Genomic DNA, 24571 nt, shown 5'->3' with positions numbered 1-24571 from the left:
TCTACTTTGAGTATTTAAAATAGAATAATGAATGGTATATCGTAATTTGGTTAAAATCATGACATAAATTTCTGACTTTTAACTATCACCATGACGAAAAAAATGATGGCCCCAATAATCCAACTTAATGCAAAACCCCTAACATGTAAAAATTTAAAAGAAACCTACATCACAATTTATTATGTTATATGATTATATTTAACAAGTCAAAATAAAAGAGTTTAAATAACAGTACAGTACATGAACAATTTAAGTCACATGCATACAAAAAATATACACACAATACTCAAGAAAAACATAAATATAGTCTTGACGTGGAAATTCTTTTGAAGATTATTATTTGGAAGAGCTTCTGTACTGTAAAAGTGTGTAAAATCAAACATAATTTCATATAAAAAAAAAACATCTAGTTTCAAATCTTGGGGATAAATCCATAATTGGATTGATATATATATATTTTTCGTAAATAAATTTTAATTGAAAACAACTAATAATTACTCTTTATATAATATTTATCTGAATTATATTTTATTGAAACAAAACAAAAATAATGCCGATTTCATTAAGGCATCAATAACTGCATACATTATTTCTCAAAGTTGCAGTATATATAAACATATATAAATGTTAATAATGAAAGGGGAAAGATAACTAAGACACACAGTAAAGATCAAGTGCATTAGTAAAGTTTGGAAGGTTCAACAACAATTAGTATGGTTTAGTATTAGGATATATATAACTGATGGATATTTCAACTAAAACAAAACAAAATAACAATCATATGATTTATAAATAACAAGTTATAACTAAACCATTTCACGGCAACAACTGATGTAACTCTTTTCCATAGGTTACTGATGAAGTCTTTTTCTTAAACAGTATGTATTTGACTTCAGAATTAATTACCTTAACAGGACGATATTCCCTGTCCTCATCACTTATTTCAGGAGGATTATAATTTGATGTTTAACGTCCTGTTGCATCGTTGAATGTGGTTTAAGGTAGAGATATTTTTAAAACATTTAAGATCAGTGTGGATTCTATTCAAATGTTTTAGAGTCCATTGACGCCCTTTGAATTAACCTATTGTTTGGTAGTTCACATATCTTCACTTTACTGAAGTGCCATATTTAACTGCCAGCAAAGGTTGAACATGTTTCTAATTAGAATTGCCATCCTGTTTTGATTTACCAACACCGCTACTGTTTTAAGTAGCACTCCAGCTAAGAATCATGCAAAACGTGATTCATGGGTAGAAAGCCTACATATTTTTAATTTTTGATATTTTGTTTGACTTGCCATAGTAAACAGAAATTAACATTCAGTTTTTTATATAACCCATGTTCTTAGGAGATGAAAAATATATAGAATGCAATGTAGATTTGAAAATTAAATGAGATAATTCTGTAAATGACACTCAAATACAATAGAATCTATTGGATTTCCAATGTTGATTATCTCCTAAGAGCACGCAGATTTAAATGCATAATTACACATTTCATAGTATTGACCCATAAAACAACTTAATTACAAAAATAAAAATATGTAGCCTTTTTTTAGGTGTATCACATTTCTCAGATTTTGCTTTCCTACAAAGGCCGCTACTTAATTCCTGATTTGTAAATTTTAATGTAAATTTTGTATTTGAATGTGATCACTGATCATCCAGAGTATATAATGAATATCGTGTAGATTTCAAAGTTCATAAAAAAAACCTGTTGAAATATCACTGTATTGAGAAAGTAATCCTGATGTTTTTGATGTATTACTAATGAAGAAAGTCCAACAATAGCCATGCAAAAAGTCAAACACTGTAGATTAGTTTGCTTAGAGGATTGCTCCGTGAGTCATCTTGCTTATCTCTCCTAGAAGTGTACGTTTTCATTGACGTCGTAACCATAACCTGATATCAAAAATGATCGTGCCGTAAAATGTTTACCCTACTTGTAATGGTAGTAAGCAAAGTATCTATAAATGATCGAATCGGATCAAGGTCACATAATTTGCATGGTGCTACAGTTATGATTTTATGAATCTTTGCACATGACGCAGGTGAAGAAGCAGTCAGTTGCTCGCCAGTGAGCTCTATATCCGCTATAAAACCATTTTCGGTGTTATTCTTCCATCTAGTTCGTTACGAGTTGTATGTATCTATCTGTTGGCTTGGTTCTTTACACATTTATACGTGTTGAGAACCGTTTAATGTTTATTTCCCATGAGATTAATAAGTTTTTTTGTTTTTTTTTATTTTTTTTATTTTTTTTTTTTAGTTTTCTTTTTTTCTTTCTTTATTTATTTATTTTGGTCAATATTTGTAAGAGTAATTAAGGGAACCAAGACTCTAGCGAAAATCAAAAGAATGTAATCCAGTGACAAAGGCCTTACACGGAAAACAGACACACACGACAAAAAAAAACAACATAAAATAACAAAATAATAAAAATAACTCGGACTCCACTAAAAACTGGGAGCATGGACCAGGTGCACTGGTTGGGAAAGTGTCCTTTTTGTTTGTCTAGAAACACCAGCCGAGTTGCTCATAAGAAGTCAAGTCCGTGGTAGACAAAAGAGGAAGGAAAACTAAGACACGTTGAACAAATACGTTTTCATGGTGGAGATGGATTCACCGTAATGATCCACGAGTTCTAGCATGACTAGATATGACAGGCAGAGTGATGTCCCTTTGTTATTAAGTGATCTGGCATTAAGTGAGACGAATAATACTTGTTTTCTATCATTAAAATCAAATGACCTTACTAGTTTGGAAGGTTTAATTTCCTACAACCCGGATGTATATTTCTGGCATCCTCAGACGGAGGAGGATTTAAATAGCGGCATTAGCACTGGTATTTTCATCCACTAATTTTTTTGAGTTCGCAAGTTGTTTGGATAACACGTTTTTATTTGAAGATAATAAGGTTCTAATTGGCCGAAAGTAGTTTCTGCCTGCGTTGGTTCCCATAACATTTTCAATTGTCAGTAGTTATTATTTTGGCTACTATTCCTCTGAAAGTTCATCTTTGTAATTCAAAATATGATGACGTATGACTTTAGTAACTTCAAGAACAAATTCAAGAAAATATTTTCACTACAATTCGTGGAATAAGTCAAAAACACATACTTCGAGGTAGATTCTTTCCAGCGCTTACCACTTACTCATAATAATAATAATAATAATAATAATAAGAAGAAGAAGAAGAAGAAGAAGAAGAAGAAGAAGAAGAAGAAGAAGAAGGAGGAGGAGGAGGAGGAGAACAACAACAACAACAACAACAACAACAACAACAACAGCAGCAGCAGCAGCAACAACAACAATAACAAATTGGCTTTGTGTCATTTTCTCATATGTAAATGCTATTAGTGATAAACTTTACAATCGATATAAGTGTTTAAACCCATTTGGATAAAAAGGGCGCCTAAGTTACATGCGATGCACTGATATGCCTCCATATAACCAATTCATTTGTTTATGACTAAAGTAAAAAAGAAAAAAAAAGCACACGTTGCAAATTGTATTTCTCTCTTCTTTCGTCAAATAAAGAATAAAGTGGTTTGCACACGTATCTATTGTAAGCTCAAAATTTGAATATTGTATGTATTAATCCCATATAGTTATCCACAAGATCGAATTTGTGTACAACTTTTAAACATAAAATTCGGTACTGATGGCTTTCTTCATGACGGAAATCCTCGATTGAAAATAAAACATCTTGAACATTCCTTAGAAATATTTGGTGCTCCTTTATATTCCCTCTCATATGTATTTTAAGGGACTTTTTCATACATAACCATATCAATATCAGCAGTCGGTAAATTTATAATCAAAATTCAATTGTACATGGAGATCACCATAAGGTTTACAACGCGTTAAGAGCTTCACGAATTCAAGAATCAGATTCGGCGATTAATAATGGAAGATAATAAACGAAGATATTTAGGTATACTTTCCAAAACTTTCCAATAAAAAAAATCAATTTGAGAATGTGTGATCATTAATTTATACAAAAACAAAACAACTTATAAACAAAATGAAAAATGTAATCAATTAAAACTTACCAAAGTCGTCCCCATCAAGTCTCGGCTTAATATATACCCAAATTGGACAAATTGGGGTCTATAGTGATACGGATGTCCGTCCGTCCTTCCGACCGTCTTTCATTATCCGTTCCTACTTTTATATAACTGGATAGCATGAATAAACTCATGAATTCAACTCAATTTGGAGCTTTCACTCGGGAAAACATGGACTTTTTCTTATGTGAATACTGGGACATAGTGGAACCCATCTCTTTATATTTCATCGATAAATATACTCCTTGCTGTCGTTCAAGAAGTCTGATAATCTTGTATGGTAGTTTTTTTAATTCTTTAAATAACCCATGTAAAATGTTACATTTGACATGATATGCAACGCCAATTATCCATAGCAACACACGAATTAAAGTATCAAATTTACAATTACTGGTTACTATTGACGGTTTTCAATGTTTGTGATGAATCGTGATTTATCAAAAACTATGTATGCTTTTTTTGTTTTTTTTTTTTTTGTTTTTTGTTTTTTTTTTGTTTTTTGTTTTTTGTTTTTTTTTTGTTTGTTTGTTTGTTTGGTTTTTTTTTGGTTTTTTTTTTGGTTTTTTGTTTTTTTTGTTTTTGTTTTTTTGTTTTTTGTTTGTTTTTGTTTTTTTGTATCTTTTTTTTGTATGTATTATGTTTTAATATATATTGATACGTTATACAAACGAATAACATCACTTTACACCTGTACATAAAGAACGAACATATATTTGAGAATAATGAATAAGTGAACAATAACAATGTTTAAAAGGAAAAAATAGAGTAATCAAGGGAACCAAGGTTATAGCGGTAATCAAAGGAATGTAATCCAGGGACAAAGACCATACATGGAAAACAGACATATACAAAAAAATAACATAAAGTAACTAAAATCATACATACAAAGTAACAAATGCAAATGAGCATTTTGGACTCCACTAAAAACTGGGAGTATGGACCAGGTGCACCGGTATGGTAAGCGTCCTCTGCTTTTCTAGAAACACCCGCCGAGTTGCTCATAAAAAGTCAAGTCCAGGGTAGACAAACGAGGAAAGGAAAACTATGACCCATTGAATAAATCAGTTTTCATGGTGTAGATGGATACACCATAACGATCCACGAATTCATGATGACGACCATAAAACTTCTGTAGTGATGACTTCAATCTTGTAGCAACATAACCTTGTTCCAGAAGCCTATTTTTTAGAGTTCTAGCGCGATACAAAACGTCTGCGTAGTTTCGGCAAGCTCTGGCATAACGTATGAGTTGTGATATGAACACTCCATACGCAGGAGCGGAAGGGATGTTGCCACAGATGAAAGGAAAGTTGACAATTCTGAATGAAAAATCATCACCTTTGTCGTAAAGTTTGGTCAGTAGTTTTTCTTTACCATCGATTTCGAAGATTTGAAATACAAATAAAATGTAAGTAAAACGTAGTAAAAGAGCCAAAGACCCTTCCACTTGTCTGTTGATATACTAACATAGTTTATTGCGTAGATTAATCATCATGTTTTTGCCAGCATTAATCTATGATTTTAATACAAAGTCGTTTTTCTATGCAGAAATGAATTTTTTTATCAAAACAAAATAGTATTGGTATTTTTCTTATGATTAAATATCGAATGTCTTTTATATGAAGTATTCAAATTAATATGATGATTTTTATTACTTATTTCTGCATTGAAATATATCTTTAAATCTACGATTCACAAACAATGAAAATTAAAGTTGGATCAGTCTCTCAAAGTGTGTGGTATTAACCGTTTACAGTGGTTTTTCGTTCGATGCCTTCTGGAAAAAAAACCTTGACATATTTATGAAACCTTTAGTACACTATGTTTATACATAAAGGAGAATGAACATAAACGTATTCTGTACTTGACTCATATAGCTTACTTTCCACTAATAAGTAGAGAAATTCCGACATAAGTGCAGATGTTTTGTTTTGCCTTTTGTGGTTTTTGTTTTTGTTTTTGTTTTGTTTTGTTTTGTTTTATTGTTTACTTGTTAAATGGTCTTCTATTCAGATCAACGCAATTGACTATATCAAGTGATGATCTTTATCAACCGAGTGAGGTACCGATATTTCAATTTAAGGGCAATGTAAATTGAAGGCAAAAAAAGGTAGAATTTGTGAAAAAAAATTCAGATCTAAAATTCTTCATACTCAAAATCATTGCCAAATTTTAGAAGCGCTATGCCCTTTGGATCCGCTACTGTTACAATTTATTGTTACCATGGTATTTGTTTCAACGCTTTAGTTTGATATTCAGGTCCTTTAGGATATATTGAAGCATTCTTATTAAAACCAGTGGACAATTTTTCTTCAACCTCCAGTATTAAAATCTTTGTTGATCCATCGAAATATATTTCTATCAGTACCTAAAGGTGCAAAAGACGAGTTTACAATAAAATACACATTTATAAAAAAAATATATAACATCTCATCATATCCAGAAATATCAATACAAAGTTCACATTTAAAATATAATAAAATGCAAGTCCTTATTTATAAGCTTAATTTTTAACTGTGAATATAAATTAATAGAAATATTAAAAACAAGTCCCCAACAGAAGGTTTTTTTTTAATAACCGAATTATAACAAGGATATTTAAACAATTTACCAATATAAAAGATAAGACAAATAGTAATAGTCGATTACAATCTCCATGATCGCTAACATACAACTACAGAATAGTCAAAATCCGGTCTACGGTCTTCTCGGTGGTATCTTCTATCGTTAGTTGTGAAAAAAAATCATGAATATAGCACCGATTTCAAAGTGTTTTATCTTATTCTTTTTAACGATAATAATGGAATAAACTGCTTTGTTAAACGTCAACATACATCCATAACACCATACTCACATCATTTTAGTTCGTTAAAGAGTTGAGAGCTTTAAACATCTTTCCACAAATTTTTACAAGCAGAAACTTCAATGCCGTTGCATGGATCCATATATCGGCACAATTCAAGAATGGAACGTCCAAAGTCGCATTCTGCACAACGTTCACATCGTTTATGGATTGCATTTTGGTTTGAGTTCTTGATAGGAAGACCAATGAATAGGTTAAAACTCGTCAACAGTAAAGCAAATAGGAATATTGTCGCCATATTACAGACCTAAGGAAGATAATTTCAAGCTTATATTTGACCAATTTATATACACGTCTTGTTTAGAAAAGTTACACAATTTGATAGAAGGAAGCGTAAAAAGCCAATTTGTCAAATAAAAAATACGTTTACCAGGCATTAAATAAATTATCTTGTACTTTCCCTTGACGTCGTCATATTTATATTTCGAAGATATATCTAAATCAACTTAAAATTTCATTTTTGTTTAAATCAAAACAAAACAAAAGACATCAATTATAGAAAAAAAGACAACCACAGTAATAGTAGGTATTAACTGTTTTCGACCTGTGAAATTTTCTATGAAGGATCATGAATGGTAATGAAACATCAATACTAAGGAAATTTGTTGACACTATCATCCCGGAAAATCAAAAGACATCCTATAGATATACATGTACTCCAACAACTCGATGAACATGAGGAACACGCATAGAAAAGATAAACAACACGATCAGCGTAAAAATTTAAGTTTGTGTCAAAAGCCTCTGTCTTTACGAGTTAGTCATTTTATTAATACCAGTCTTGCTCTGTTTTCCATATTTCTAAATATAATGTACAGTTCTTGTTAAATTGAGGTAGAATAATATATAATCGATAAAAGGGGAACCGAGGTCTCCAAGATTCGAGTATTTATCAAAAGAGTACATTCCAAGGATAAATACTAGACAAGAAAAATGAACAAACACAACAAAGGAAACCAAAAACCAAAAATAATACGTATTTATACGGACTGACCTTAATACTATGAACATGGTTACAGTTTAAATCATGACACAACACACCAATATTTCAGAACCTTGATTGTGAGAAATCTAGCATGGTTAAATTATCCGCGTTGTTTCGGCAACCTCTGGCATTACGTATAAGTTGTAATATGATAACACCAAACGCATGTGTTTAAGGTTTTTTTTACCACAAATAAAAAAGAAAGTTGACAATGTTTGTCATATAATTTCCTTTTTTCCCCATTTACCTTAAAGAGTAGGTTAAGATTAGAGACCGACTTCATAGTGTATGTAATGACCTTTATTTCAAGTTTTTTGGTGTAGATCCTATGATCTGGCTAAACGATGTTCTTTCTTTTGGATAAAATTACCCTTAGCCATAAGGTCAGCCTCATAACAGTGGAGGATTGGTTGGTGATTAGCGGGGGATAGTTCTTCCCATTGGAATAAAGACTACCTGTTACACGCACTCCAGATTGGATAAATTCGTTGTTGATATAAAGTCTTTGGTATATTAAGAAGATGATTTTGAACCTTTTTTAAAGTATGGATAATCTCTAGCAAGTACTTTGTATTGTATCTAAGTGTTCTATCTTTTAACAATAAAGAATAATGCTTTTTTGGGTTTGGATATCAACAGAGTATGAGAAATAAAAACATAACGAATTAAAAATCACAGGTCATGATGCTATTATATTAAGATAAAAATCTAGTATTGATTGTTTTCATAAAATCGTCTGAATTTATCAGGGGCCTCATCGAACTGATTCCACTGGGTATACTGGAGTAACAATAATTGTATTAAAACTGAGACAAACATTTGAAAGAGTAATCAAGGGAACCAAGGTTATAGCGGTAATCAAAAGAATGTAATCCAGGGACAAAAAACAGACATGGAAAACAGACATGCAGAACAAAGAACATAGAGTAACTAAAATCGTACATAAAAAGTAAAATAGCAAATGAGCAACTCGGACTCCACTAAAAACTGGGAGCATGGACCAGGTGCACCGGTAGGGTAAGCATCCACTGCTTTATCTAGAAACACCTGAAACCTGTACATTTGCGTTTTGATAAAAAACAAGTTGTTCATTAAAGGATAAATAATGGAATTATGCAATATGTGATATAACATATTACATAAATTCTGCAGTATGTGATGTAACAAATAAGCAAAAAAGACAATGACACTGACTGTGTTACAGCTTATTCATGTGGTGATGTATGAGTCCTTGTAAAAGCCAGACAATACTGACAAACAAAAAGTATATGAAAATAAAACAATAACAAAGCACGACTGTTGTAGAGGACGAAAGCGTCGATAAGAGTATAATATATCACATTTGGAAGCTGAGATATAGATTGATTTTATTCTGACAAGATGTATCATTCTGCAGAATCATTCAGAGCTGCTAGATTAATTACATCAAAACATTTCCGAATAGTTTGGAATTGGATAAATTGTAATACATATAAAATTCGTTAATTAGTTTGTCCCTGTAAACAATGAACAAAAACTTACGAACATGTGTATTGGTAAATTTTATAAAATGGACCAATGCGGAGATATGCCGACCAAAATCTACTAGGACCTAGGCATTTCCGAACTTTTGATAAGTGACATATACATCGATAAAGCCTTTCTAGCTAATATTATCGCCCTCTTACCTGGTAAAGTTGACTCATTTCATTCCAAAGGAGATGAGAAAACGGAAAGTAATTTTATAATGAACCTGAAGTACAAACCAGGCGCGAGAGAAGCATGCTTTTTTTTTTTTTTTTTTTTTTTTTTTTTTAGTTATTAAATTTTTTGTATGTTTGTGTCGTATTTAGGAACACAAATCAAAGATTCGTTTTTATTTGATAGATTAAGACTCAAAATTATCCCTTAAGTGATTTTTAGTTTTTTTTATCTTCTTTAAAAAATGATATTGAAATCAGACGGTTTAATAATTTTCTTCGACATAGCTTTACATGCACTAGCAATACATGAGTCTAAATGGTTGTTGTGCAACATGTGAACCGTTGAACATCAATCATAGTTGACATGTACATGTTTAATAATCCATCTTTTGATCTGAAAATCATATGTCTTACTTCGAAACAATTTTTTTTTTAAATTTATTTGCACTTCTGATTTGCAACTTCAAATGCGAAATCATTGACCGACAGAATATACATCGGCGCTATATAGACTTAACTAGAAAGGAGTTAATTCAACCATCCAAGCATATTTTATTTCCACTATAACATAAATGAATAAACATGTAAAGGTCATATGTATAGAATTTCGAAAATGTAAAAAAGAACTTTTTCCGACAAAAGTTGACTATTTAATCACAGGACAAATATACCCCTAAAACTGGTTGCATTTTAGTTCATGGTAAATGACGAAGAGATAATAAGATGTCGTAGAATATTACAATGTATATCTGAGTATTCTGTACAGAATAACAAATAAAATAAAAACAACGTTCTCGGTCCGATCTGCAACATGGGCTTTGCTAAATGAGTTTGAAGTGGCAAATTTCCACATATTTAAATTATTAATTGTACTGAAAATGTATAACGTGGAATCGTTAAAGTATAGATTCCGACAGGCAACATGCTTTCTCTATTTGTTTCTCCTCAATTGAATTGAATTTAATATTTCTACGTCAAAATGTTATCTTGTACTACTACATCGGAGGAACATTGTTTCTGCTTTGTAATAATACATTTATGTTAAATGTTAAAAAAAATACTTGCTCGGAAATTTGATAGTATCATTCGTCTGCTAATCAATAATATTATTTAATTTGTAATTGATATGTTAACAAAAACTAAAAAAAAAACCAAACTCTATAGCATATGTAACAATATATCAACCTAACGGTATAAATCCTGGGTTGTATAAGTTTCATAAGATGCCCATCCATCTTTTGAATTTACAACACAATCATGGAAATTAAATCTTGCTCAACATTTTTTGTGGACATGAAAAGAATACTGAAGTGGATTAATTTGGTATGTTTTATACACATGCATACCTCATTAATGTATCATATTTTCTACGCCCATCTTTTGAATAATTCTACAAATTTGTGGTGCTTTTCTTTTACATAGAAATCTTTCTGAAGCACGACCGCAGTATGTTAGTTTGATTAAAAATGTCTCCATGTGAAGTCTTTATATAACAAATCACGGGACGTCCAATATATTTCAGATAACTGGGCATCGCATCATTCTTAACATAATTTTAAATTACTCTAGATATAGTAGAGGTTTATGATTTAGAGTGTGCGCATATATATAAACATTTTTTTTCTACCATAATTTACTGGAGTCCGAGTTGCTTATTTGCTTTTTTTACTTTGTATGTATGATTTTAGTTACTTTATGTTCTTTGTTGTGTATGTCTGTTTTCCATGTCTGGTCTTTGTCCCGGGATTACATTCTTTTAATTACCGCTATAACCTTGGTTCCATTGATTACTCTTTCAATGCATGAAATAAACCTCTTTTTTCCCTAGTTAAATATTAATAAGCTTCCTTTTTCTTATTTAAAAGTATCTGGATATCAATTCAATTTCGCTGCAACATAGTCCTTAAAAGTTACTCTCTGTAATCATTTCGGCAATATCAATTGCTTATTTAGGTGCGAAGCGGGAACAAATTTTAGAACCAATTTCACCTTTTAGATATGTTTAGGGAAACTTTTTTAGATAAAATTTATTATATGCACCAGAACCAACAGCTTCTGAAGATCTTTAAGTTAAGATAAAAAAAATGTGTAAAAAATATTCTATCATTTGAAATAGATAGATAACCACTGAAAATAAATTTTAGCTATTTCAAATTTTCTTGATAATTGGTAAGTCGACTATAATAAGGCTTCTTCTCATCATGCGCTCGTGGATCGTTACGGTGTATCAATCTGTGCCATTAAAACTGATCTGTTCATAGTGTCATAGTTTTTCTTTTATCTTTCGTCTACCCCGGACTTGACTTTTTATGAGCAACTCGGCGGATGTTTCTAGAAAAGCAGAGGACGCTTACTCTACCGGTGCACCTAGTCCATGCTCCCAGTTTTTAGTGGAGTCCGAGTTGCTTATTTGCTTTTGTTACTTCGTATGTATGATTTTAGTTACTTTATGTTCTTTGTTGTGTATGTCTGTTTTCCATTTTGGTCTTTTTCCCTGGATTACATTCATTTGATAACCTTTAAACCGCTATAAGATTTATTATATGCACCAGAACCAACAGCTTCTGAAGATCTTTAAGTTAAGATAAAAAAAATGTGTAAAAAAATATTCTATCATTTGAAATAGATAGATAACCACTGAAAATAAATTTTAGCCATTTCAAATTTTCTTGATAATTGGTAAGTCGACTATAATAAGGCTTCTTCTCATCATGCGCTCGTGGATCGTTACGGTGTATCAATCTGTGCCATTAAAACTGATCTGTTCATAGTGTCATAGTTTTTCTTTTATCTTTCGTCTACCCCGGACTTGACTTTTTATGAGCAACTCGGCGGATGTTTCTAGAAAAGCAGAGGACGCTTACTCTACCGGTGCACCTAGTCCATGCTCCCAGTTTTTAGTGGAGTCCGAGTAGCTCATTTGCTTTTGTTACTTCGTATGTATGATTTTAGTTACTTTATGTTCTTTGTTGTGTATGTCTGTTTTCCATTTTGGTCTTTTTCCCTGGATTACATTCATTTGATAACCTTTAAACCGCTATAACCTTGGTTCCCTTGATTACTCTTCCATAGTATTATTTGTGTTTAGTGCATTTATCCTCAAAAGTTTTTAGTGTACTAACTTACTAATGTACTAAGAAATTTTACGTAAAGAATGTGTATTGTATAACGCACCACAAATTTATATTTTTTATATTGTATTTATATTTTTAATCATCTAGATCTATGTGTTCAATTTCGAACTTTCATCACTCGACTTATTCCTCATTTCTTTATCATGTTTTCAATTTTAGATTAGGTCCTAGATTATGTAAATGTCAATATTTAAATGTCATTGAGTTGATGTTGACGGTTTTCATGAAGTGCTATCAACAGAAATGTCATCAACTTTTTTGTCGATATAATGTTGTCGACCATGACTCAAATTTACAAAAGAACACCAACTCACATTTCTCAATCGTTCTTATTCTAATATATATACCTTCTGGCATTAATATTCAATAAAGTGTTTTTTTCTAGATTTTGAAATAGAAAACGTTTCGAAAAAAAAGAAATTCCACCGTAGAAGTTGACCTTTGAATTATTACAGAATATACCAAAGTAGTGAAATGTTCTGTTTTTTGCACAACAAAGAGAACAAATGTCAGATACAAAAGGGTTTCCAGATCTCTATATTTAACATAAATATTAATCAATATAAAATACTATTTCATGTTGACCTGTTGGTGGAAGTTCTCTGAGATTTTCTACTCTCAATGTCTAGCTGTTTCTGATTCTTTTTCTCACTTCAGTCGACTGATCAGTTATTAAGAACGCCAAGTTAAGAAGGTAGACCTAGGATAAGGGGCACAACTCATACAAATCATTTGAAAATTTGTTTTCTGAATTTTATATCTATATCATGTAAGCATTAAAGTAATTTGAATTGATTACATTCTGTTTCAAATGGAAGCTTTGGTGAAATTGAAAATGATAACATATCTCTGATTTCAAGAGTTATGTCCCTTAGTCCAGGGACTAAACTACTAAATGGTGCTCTACATGTTCACTGGTGGTTAAACTAACATACAAAAGGAAAGTAGTGCGTATGTTAAATGGAGCGAAGCATGCCGTCTGGGCCCTAACTAAATTAAGTCTAGTATTACATAAATGTTAATCAACTACGGGCATGATTTAGATATACACGCTCTAAAGTAACACAACACAGTTCCGTCCTTATTTGTTACTTCATGTTTATGAGGGCACAGTTTGTTCCAACAAGCCATTTTTCCATGACACAAACTACATTATGTCGGATTCCTAATACATGATAATATCTACTAAAATAGACTAAGGTACTGCCCGTTTTCTGAGAAAAATGGTTGCAGGAAGTCGCATAACGACTGTATCAATATGGTCAATATTGAATTACTGTCTTTAGAATAAAATAAAAATGTATGTCAGACGTCAGGCAAAGGAAATACCAACAGTAAATTTATACTTATAGCTAGTGAAAAATGCCGTAGTTTGCTTGAAAAGAGGATGAACCTATCAGCTTACTATTCATTTATTGTCTGGTATGTTTTAAAACCTATGATTTTTCAACACTGTATACTTCTATTCCCCATACTCAGTTACAATCCCGACTTGAAAACATTATACATCGTTGTCTTTCCAAAAAAAGATGGTACACCTAGATACAAATATATAGTTCTTGGTAGAGATTTCTCATACTTTGTAAGAAATAATTCCAAATCATCTTCCAAATATACAGAGGAAGATGTTTACAAAATGCTGAAATTTTTAATCGACAACATATTTGTCCAGTGTGGTGGACGTGTTTTTCAACAAACGGTCGGCATTCCAATGGGAACAAATTGTGCTCCTTTACTTGCTGACCTATTCCTTCACTCTTATGAGGCTGACGTTATAGCTGATCTGATCAGAAAGAAAGAATATCGTTTGGCTAGATCCTTCAATCTCAGTTTCCGCTATTTTAATGACGTATTATCTTTAAACAATCCTTATTTCAAGGATTTGATACATCGCATGTACCCAAAAGAACTTGAGTTAAAGGATACTACAGACACTGTGATGTCAGCCTCATATCTTGACCTACTCTTAGAAATCGATGGTAAAGGAAAACTATTGACCAAACTTTACGACAAACGTGATGACTTTTCATTCAGAATTGTCAACTTTACTTTCATCTGTGGCGACATCCCTTCAGCTCCTGCGTATGGAGTGTTCATATCACAACTCATACGCTATGCCAGAGCTTGCCGAAACTACGCAGACTTTTTGTATCGCGCTAGAGCTCTAACAAATACACTTCTGGAACAGGATTATGTTGCTACAAGATTGAAGTCATCACTACAGAAGTTTTATGGTCGTCATCATGAATTCGTGGATCGTTATGGTGTATCCATCAGCACTATGAAAACTGAGTTATTCAATGGGTCATAGTTTTCCTTTCGTCGTTTGTCTACCCCGGACTTGACTTTTTATGAGCAACTCGGTGGGTGTTTCTAGAAAAGCAGAGGACGCTTACCCTACCGGTGCACCTAGTCCATGCTACCAGTTTTTAGTGGAGTCCGAGTTGCTCATTTACTTTTGTTACTTCGTATGTATGATTTTAGTTACTTTATGTTCTTTGTTGTGTATGTCTGTTTTCCATGCTGGTCTTTGTCCCTGGATTACATTCTTTTGATTACCCCTATAACATTGGTTCCCTTGATTATTCTTACTCAATAGGCGTTTGTGCTTTTTATGTCGTGTTACGTTTTAGAAGATGCGGTTTCATTTGGTATGATTAATTAATCGACAGTACGTTATATTTACATAACATTATATATTCTGATACCAAGTGACCTTGCCCTTTCTATAGATCACTGACTCAAATATAAACATATGTTCATTTTTTTTAATTTCATGTCATTATATAATATTCTTATGTAACGTCAATTATAATATGTTTAAGATTTTGATATCAAATGTTTTATTCATAATGTTTAGCCTATAAAATCATATATTTTTTTATCATGTTCATACTTTTTTAGCAAAATGAACTTTTACTCTTCATTTCTGGTTCAAACCACTTATCTCGATTCGCCTGATTAGACTTAAGTGAAACTTTTCAATGGTCGAGAGTTTTCCACCTGATTAGACAAGCTGCCAGTTCGTTTAAGAAATCATAAACAAGAATTTGTTGAACAAAATTCTGACTAATGGCATTCTATCTTTAACATAATTTAAGATATTCACGTTTAAGTCAGCTAATTTCTACAGGTTTAATCAGTTAAAAAACATTGTGCTGTGACTGTACAATAGGAAATTACAACGTAGGTTTTCCAGGTGTTTAGGACATAAGCATGTGTTGCAATTCTTCCTTTGTTTACTTAATAGTCTTTAGTAACATGTCTTTTGACTCTCCGATTTCAACTGACTTCCGTTAATATCGTGCAGTATCTGACTCCTATTATTAATTTTGAATACATTGTATGTACATGTACCATCGGCTTAATTCTAGGTTACAGCAACACACAGTTACAAATACAAAATATTAATGCTATGTGTCATTCGATCTACGTTAGAAAGTACTTTCCGTCAAAAACATGGACCGCTTTACCAATCAGTTCTATGTTCAAAAATACACTATTTCGCATCTCAAATTTGACGGACAACTTCCCACTACCCATTAGAATATCTAGTGATATATTGCCTTCTTTATTCGCTCCAACTTCAGTGGTATTTTGAATATTGCGAAAATATTCCACTATTGCTACAGCCACAGCACCTGTTCCGCATGCGTTAGTTTCATTTTCAACACCGCGCTCGTATGTTCTCACTTGTATGTTGTACGAGGAACTAATTTCGACAAAGTTAATATTGGCGCCATTATCGGCCCCATGCATGCCATAACGGAGTCGTCGTCCTTCCGATATAACATCGTAACTGATTATGTCATCAACAAAACGCACGTGATGTGGTGAACCAGTATTGACGAAATAGTTCTTTTCGTCAATCTTCCTAATATTTCCCATTGCAATATCACGGATTGAAACGCCATAAGTATCATCCTCTGGTATATATCGACCGGTGTGCTTCCCGTCGTATGCCTTAAAGGTTATGGAATCGTTCCTAAAAAGGCCAAGTCGACGAGCAAACGCCAAACCACATCGGCAACCATTACCACACAAAGAACCAAACCCTCCATTGGCATTGATATAGTCAAGATTTAATAATCCGTCTTCATTATAACTAATAATTATTATTCCGTCAGCACCAATTCCATACTTCCGTGCACACATGCGTTGACGTTCTTCGCAAGTTAAATTTATTTCTCTGTTGATTCCATTTAATATGATCATATCATTTCCCACTCCGTGATATTTTGAAAATTCTATTATATTCATATTGCGGCTTTAAGTATATTTTTTACTCCTTGTTATCCAAAGCAATATATGATTTATTAAAAAATCAAGCGACGTACAATAACGGTCTGCGGTCCCTGGAATTGAAATGTAAAAGTGGTGTCAGGAACAAACATCATTGTCTAATTAAAAAAATGTTTTTGTTTTTTATTATTAAATATATATATATATATATATATATATATATATATATATATATATATATATATATATTGTTTTATTTTCAATACATATAGTATATAAGAAAAGCAATATAGATCATATATAAAATTTCGTTCGTTTGGTTGTATGTTTGTTTGTTTGTTTTGTTTGTTTGTTTGTTTGTTGGTTTTTATTGTTTAATTTTTCGTTTTTCTTGGGGGGGTGTTTGTTTTTGTTTTGTTTATATATATATATATATATATATATTTTACTAAAATGAGTTGGTCATCCACCAACTCCACTTCGATATAACTGGCGCCTAGTAGTGGAGACATAATATATAAGTTTATATTAACTCTTTAACGTCAATTACCAATAAATGTTTGCAATTTTAATGTATGTACTTCCATGAAAAAAAAACTCTTCTAAAATGATTTAAAGATAAACTCATCTAAAATACATATTTCAATATGAATTTGCAAGGTATCGACAATTATGTTGGTTCATACTTAATAGGTTGAATGAAATAGGTTTGATCTATCTTACAGTTAATCAAGAGACAGTATTAGGCGGTAGATAGGACAAAAAAGACATCAAAACGAAACAATTTAAATTAGAAACATAGAATGCAAATCAAAAATCAATTACTCTAAAAAACAGTCAACACTGAATAAGAAATAGACATCAATGCAAAATTAACACACGTTATTGCAAAATGAATGATTTATTACCCTGTTAGATACAGATTATTGATTTATAATACTGTTAGATACAGATTATTGATTTATTACTCTTTAGATACAGATCATAGATTTATAATCCTGTTAGATACAGATTATTGATTTATTACTCTTTAGATACAGATCATAGACTTATAATCCTGTTAGATACAGATTATTGATTTATTAACCCTGTTTGATACAGATTATTGATTTATAATCCTGTTATAAACAGATTATTGATTTATAACCCTGTTAGATACAAATGCATGGTTTAAACTTGTAACCCTGTTCTACGTCACTGATGCTGTAAAACATACCCTAAAGTAACGCTTTACTATCAAAAAGCAGAGCGTAACGCGCTATACTAACTGATAGTAACGCGTTACTTTTATGTTATGAAGATAGTTTTTCACTTCAGTTTACTCCAATTAGCTTTAAGTTTACAACCCCTTCGGGCTTGTTAGATATTCTCACGATATTTGCATTCATGTTATGAACTTAAAAACAGCTTGCATCCTCTTATGTTTTTATTTATCTTTCATTTCGAAATGAACTTCCCGCAAACTAAATTTTTAGATTATTTCTTGTTTCTTCACAGTGTAGTACAAGACACGACATGCATCACAATTTGACAGTAGTTTCGAGAAACGAGAATAATCATTGAGATGTCGATACATCGCTTTAAGTCCAGATTGCTTATTTCATTAGGGACCGTTCATCCGGCGGTACATTATAGTAATCATCGTCTGCTTGTATTTAATCCGTGGACATGGTCCTTAAAATTAAGTTCGGATGAATCAATGGTGTTGTTTATTTATATTATATTTAATAACAAAAATACAGATATGAATGATTGCATAATGTGTGTATGTTTAAGAGTTAATACAAATTCAGTAATATTAAAATAGATAATTTCATTTGTTGTTATGAAAAAAATCACTTAAGAACAGTGACGCGTTACTTCTTTCATCGCGCTAACTTTAAAAAAGAAACACACTACTTATTTTCAGAAACGCGTTATTTGCTAGAAGAAGCGCGTAACATATCAAAAGTATCGCTCGATGCAAGCATTGAAAAAGTAGCGAGTTAGAAACAACGCAAACATGATATAAACGGCAACTCGTTCATGAATGTTTGACGAAAAAGTAAAAGTAAAGCACAACCATCTAGCGATAATTCTATAATTATGTTTTATCTTAAAAGTAATTGATCTTTGTAATTCAGTGTTTATATTTAGAGTAATTGATCTTTTTATTTGCATTTCCATAAGTTTCAAAATTAATTTGTTTGTTTTTTTTTTTTTTTTGTTTTTTTTGTTTTTTTGTTTTTTTTTTTGTTTTTGTTTTTTTGTTTTTTGTTTTTTTTTTGTTTTTTGTTGATTTTTTTTCTGTTTTGATGTCTTTTTTGCCCTATCTGCCGCCCAAAAGACAGCTCTATATAATGAACGTGTACAGTTCTTTAAATGAAGTGCTGGAATCCAGATGTTAGAATTGGACAAAATTGAAAAATACAGAATCATGCTCACAAAAAACGCGGACACGAATTTGACAATGAGGGCGAATAGTTAATGGTCTCATTTGAAGCGAGTTGGCAGTTCGTTCATCGTGGAAGTGGCCGAGACTTCAATGTTACAAAGATTGATAGGGTGAAAGTGAGTAATCTTCCTTTGACTATGAAATTGCAATGTATTTCATATTATTTACTCACAATTAGATAAGGAACGAATGCCATTTCTACAATTCAGATAACATTTTTAAAAAGATTTCATGAAATGGCGCGTTTTTTCTTTTTTTTTTGGGGGGGGGATCAGAATATTCATTCATATCGGGGCAAGCTAGATCAATCGTAAATGTATGATGTATCTGGACTGAGGTCAGAAAATTTATTCATATTCCAAATATCTAGGTGTATGCCGGAATATTTATTTTTTTAAATTTTTTTCTAAGCAAGAGTATTTCTTTCCAAACACTGCAAGCCCCCCCCCCCCGCCAATAAAAATCCTCAGATCCAAATAGTTGTCCCCTTGATACTGTACGGCATATCTAGAAACGCTGCATAACTTCAATGCAAAACTTTCTACTTCATGCTTTTTCCTTATACGTTTATGTAGAAATTGACATTTGTCATTTTAATTGGTACTTTAACACGGACAGATGTTGTGCTTTAAATTTTATATTGAACTAATCACTCCGTAAGTAACAAATCTCTATCCATTTGAATGGTAGACTAGTACCCATTCTCGTGAAACTAAGGAGTCACATGGCGAGACTTATATACCCTATTGCGGATACTTAACACACATTTAGTGTTCCTACCGACCTATCATATACTTGTCAAGTTTTGTTGAAATCGGCACAGTTGTTATAAGTATAAATTGCTAATTGAGCAACCGAATGAAGTTCACGTGTATCAGGCAGTTTAAAACATGTATTAGTTGTGCCACGGTGGTCCAGTCTATCAAAAGATTTTTTTTCTACTAAAATCCCGTCACTGTGAACGGTCTTATCGACAAAATAACTCACCATTTTGGACGGATATTTGAGTTTTATACTTCCTCGTTTGATAGATAATTTTATCGCGTTCTTTCATAAATTTAGTAGATAAAGTTTACAATGAGTCGCTATACGTGTCACCTCTTTAAAACGTATAACTTTATCAAATGGGGTATTACAGAAATGCATTTGTTAGACATTAAAAATCAATGACTGAAAATTGCAAAAATTATCTACAATGTCCATTGATCTCCACAGTGGCGGTTCCGAGGGGCTGGTGTTGAACCACTTCCCTCTCTTGTCGGAAAAGCAGGGGCGTTTAAAAAGAAGTTTTAGAGTTAAACAGGCTTTCATAGGTAACGACCATTTTATAAGTTAAACGGGGGTTGTGACTTTTTCAAGAATAAATGTTCGTAATTTTGGTGAAAGTTTTTGTTTACTCGTACATTGAAAAAGTAAAAAAAAATAATGATTTTATAATTTCTCCATTACTTAACAAAGCAGATTTTAGAATATGGAAAATATTGATTTCGGTTGCTGCTGAAATATAAAATATAAATAAAAATTTTGTGCTTGTGCGAAAGAAAATCCTATCCGACATCATAAGATCAAATCCAAGGCCCCCTGATCGATAAATAGGGTATTTAATCATCCATTGCATGTCTGCACACATTTCTTCTGTTCATACGTCGCTGGTTAAGAAATAATTCGTGGAGAGGGTAGATTTGTACTCATTTTAACATGGGTACGGCATTTATATTCTACTATTAAACACCGAGGGACATCGAGGTTTAAAATGAGAATATAAATGCCAATTATTTCTTTTCTAATAAGGCAAATACGGTAATTTTGGGGGTATAAATTTCCCTAGGCGTATCCAAAATAACGGCTGTTTCGTTTAACCTCCCCCGTATGAAAGTTGGATTAAATTAGTATATTTATGTCATCGTATGTGTTAAATATGTGTATTTATATAATTGATTTCAATTATAAAACCTCTCAGTCGTTAAATCATCGCATAAACGTTTTTAAATGAGTGTTTTGTCTCGAAGCAACAGCGGAAGAAAGAGACAGAGCGCAGGTGCTAAAGGTGGGGTTGTACCGACATATACTGTTTGACGATATGAAGACGTCATATTAGAATATCATAGAGTTTTTAGTAGAGAGATTCAACAAAGCAGTGTATGCATAAGGCAAGGGCAAAACCCAATGAAAAAATTATCATTGAAACAGAATAGACCCTTTATGCTACCTGTGGGATAGCCGATGAGCATGCTCAATATAAACTTCCGCGAGGAAAATTCGTTTGTTCTACGCAAGCCCTACCTCGCGGAAGTGTATATTGGGCATGCTCATAAACTTACCACAATAGTGTCTATTTGGAAAATAAACAAAACCAAAACTGAAACAAAATAACAAATATAACAGATTTATAGCCAGTGGAAAACAAAAACTGAGTTTTAGACATCGGCAACCTTTAAAAATATACAATAGCCTTTGTCTCTATCTAAAACGGAACTGATTGCCTCCTCATTTTGGGTAACCAATTTAATGCCTTGTTCTCTCTTTTTAAAATATGCAAAATTTTAGCAAAAATACAATTTCATTTTTCCTTTTGATATATAAATTTATTGATATAACATCACATGTTGCTAAAACCCTACATAAAAATCACATTAAATTACCCGTTTAGTTTTGGTCACAACTACTTATTTCTTTAGATTCGGTACATCTAATAACAGACAACATCACCTCTAGTGGGCATTTTAACCAAATGAACGTATACATGTATATCAAATGCATAGGACATGCATAGCATAGAAACCGTACATACAATAATACATGCAAAACATAAAAGCAAAAGAGCATACTACACACACAAACTAGACATACCTTGACTGTATGAAATACATTATCATGCACAGACTTGAAAAAAAAAAAAACAAAAACATAATAAAATTGAGAAAAAAATATAAAAACTCATGCACAATAGCAACAGTGAGCAGCATTAAACTGATATGGTGGCAGCCTTTGTTCTTTGTCGTCTAATATTCGGAGAAGGTATTCGTGTACGTTCCAAAAGTTCTTCATGAGCTAGGCACATTATCTTACACAGAACGGGGAGCTCTTTCCTGCACTTTTCCATGCAGTTTGTTTTTTTTACCAGTGTAGAAATTTTAGTATATACACATGGAAAAATATTGCAACACTTGAAGTTTTACAATAAACAAATTTGAAAATAAGCGAGAGGCAAATTTTCATGAAAATACAAGTATAAAATGCAGTTGTTTTATACTGAATAAAAGCGTTTGCATGTTTATAATGATCAAAGGCATTGGAATAGGGTATGTAAGTCTCGTCATGTGACCCCGTGGTTTCACGAGAACGGGTCCTAGTCTACCATTCAAAAGCATAGAAATAAGTCATTTAGAGGCGTTGAGTTCAGTGTTAAGGGCAAAACATCATTTTGTGTAAAATAAATATCGATAAAAATGACAAATACCTATTTCTATACGATAAAGGTATCACGAAAAAAACATATAATAGAAGATTTCGCATTGTTGTACAGCGAGTACCCGGAAGTAAAGAATTAAATGCAGGCCGCTCTCCGGTTTTCAATACGTTCTACGTCAGAAATTCGGTAAAGAAAACGAAACCAGATCGAGACTTACATACCCTATTTTCAAGTTTATTCACACAACATTTCATTCATCAACTATTGCATGGTCTAGGCGTTTCGGATTCAAAACTTAAATCTCGATCTCCCGATGTGAATTGGTCAATACATAGACCCAAATATTTACATGTAACACTTTTTTGACATAAAATTGTATGACCATTACATGAAATTTTAAAATCTTTCACTTTTTAATTTTCAGTTTGGTCAAAATATTATTCCTTCAGTTTCTCCAAGATGAAGAGATAATTTATTGTCCACCAACCACTTACTGTACGATCTATGTTCAATACCTAGTCTTAATGAAATAGTATCTGGATCTTGATGCGAAAATAAAATCGCGCTATCATCAGAATATAAAAATAACTTTCAATCAGAGCTAATACTTGTTTGTACGTCATTAACATAACATAAAAATAAAGATGTCCCAATATACTACCTTGTGGAACACCACATTTTACATCAAGTGTAAACAACTGGGGCAATTTTAAAGTGTAAGTCCGGAAAAAGTCAACCAAACAATAAACATGAGCTGTCCTGTTTCGTTTATTATGATGTTATATAGATGGTACAATGTTTTCCAATTAACATAAGTACACGTGACGCTCGATGTTACAAGGGCGGAGCATGATGGTAAGTTAAATAAAGATACAAAAACGTACAAAGAATATTATACACCAAAAACTCCTCCAACAAATTATAAATATAGCATTAAAAATTCTTACTCTGACCAATGGCTAACTTCCTAAAGTTTAATCGAACCAAAATATTTTACTTGCCAAAAGCAATTAATTAAATCTGTGTAATGTTCAACGCGGGATAGTGTCACAAAATGTTATCAGAATAAACTATCGATTTTTATCCTGTGCTGCCGGGATCATGCAATCAAAAGATGGTCGTGAGAAAGTCTGTGCATACAACAATAATCTTTATCCTGATCTAGCTGATTACCATTTACTGTTTACTGACCCATAATTAACCCAATACATAACACAAGAAAATTAAACTCAATACCATTTACACGAACTTTTTGCTTTATGTCGGTTAAATAAGATTCAAACCATTTTATAGAATCAATGCCCACTAGTTTAAGTTTTTTTTTACAAAGTATGTTATGGTCGACCATGTCGAACGCCTTCCGAAGATCTAACATCACAATTCCAGAGAACTTTTACTGTTTTGTCTTTAATATGGTCTATTTGAAGAAGTAGACAAGTATCAGTGGAATATTTTGACCGAAACCCGGGTTGTAAATATTAGAGTAAATTATTTTTAATTCATAATTTTTCCAAACAGCTTTTTCAAGAATTTTAGAAACAACTGCCTAAATGCCCACAGGTCGGTAATGTCCAACTTCAAGTCGGCTACCTTTTTTTTGTAAATTGGACAAACTCTAGTAGATTTTAATCCATCAGGACCAATTCACTGACAATTGACAAATTTATTACCTGTTTTATCAGTACGGTTGCTCCATCTTTTAAAAATCTACATGGGATTCCATGGAATTTATAATCATTTTACCAAAA

The 24571-nt window shown here is 32.0% G+C and overlaps 1 protein-coding gene across 1 annotated transcript; it reads right to left on the bottom strand.

Annotated features, from left to right (window-relative positions):
* Positions 1 to 15541: 15541 nt before the first annotated feature.
* On the bottom strand, positions 15542 to 20470 carry LOC148599738 (uncharacterized). Its single transcript, XM_088559185.1, has 2 exons — positions 20399 to 20470; positions 15542 to 17090 (listed from the first exon to the last, which is right to left on the bottom strand). Exon 2 carries the CDS (start codon positions 16993 to 16995, stop codon positions 16165 to 16167), a length of 831 nt encoding a protein of 276 aa, XP_088415311.1. The 5' UTR covers positions 16996 to 17090; positions 20399 to 20470; the 3' UTR covers positions 15542 to 16164.
* Between the last annotated feature and the right edge of the window lie 4101 nt (positions 20471 to 24571).

This window comes from Perna viridis, chromosome 13 (genome assembly GCF_037379345.1).
Source record: "Perna viridis isolate PV_CMFRI_1.1 ecotype Kerala chromosome 13, ASM3737934v1, whole genome shotgun sequence".
NCBI lineage: Eukaryota > Metazoa > Mollusca > Bivalvia > Mytilida > Mytilidae > Perna > Perna viridis.
The sequence above is the reverse complement of the archived record's forward strand: the minus strand, read 5'-3'. Positions and strand labels throughout refer to the sequence as shown.

Coding starts and splice junctions, on each gene's coding strand:
- LOC148599738 (XM_088559185.1), bottom strand. CDS start 16,995: ATGAATATAATAGAATTTTCAAAATATCACGGAGTGGGAAATGATATG.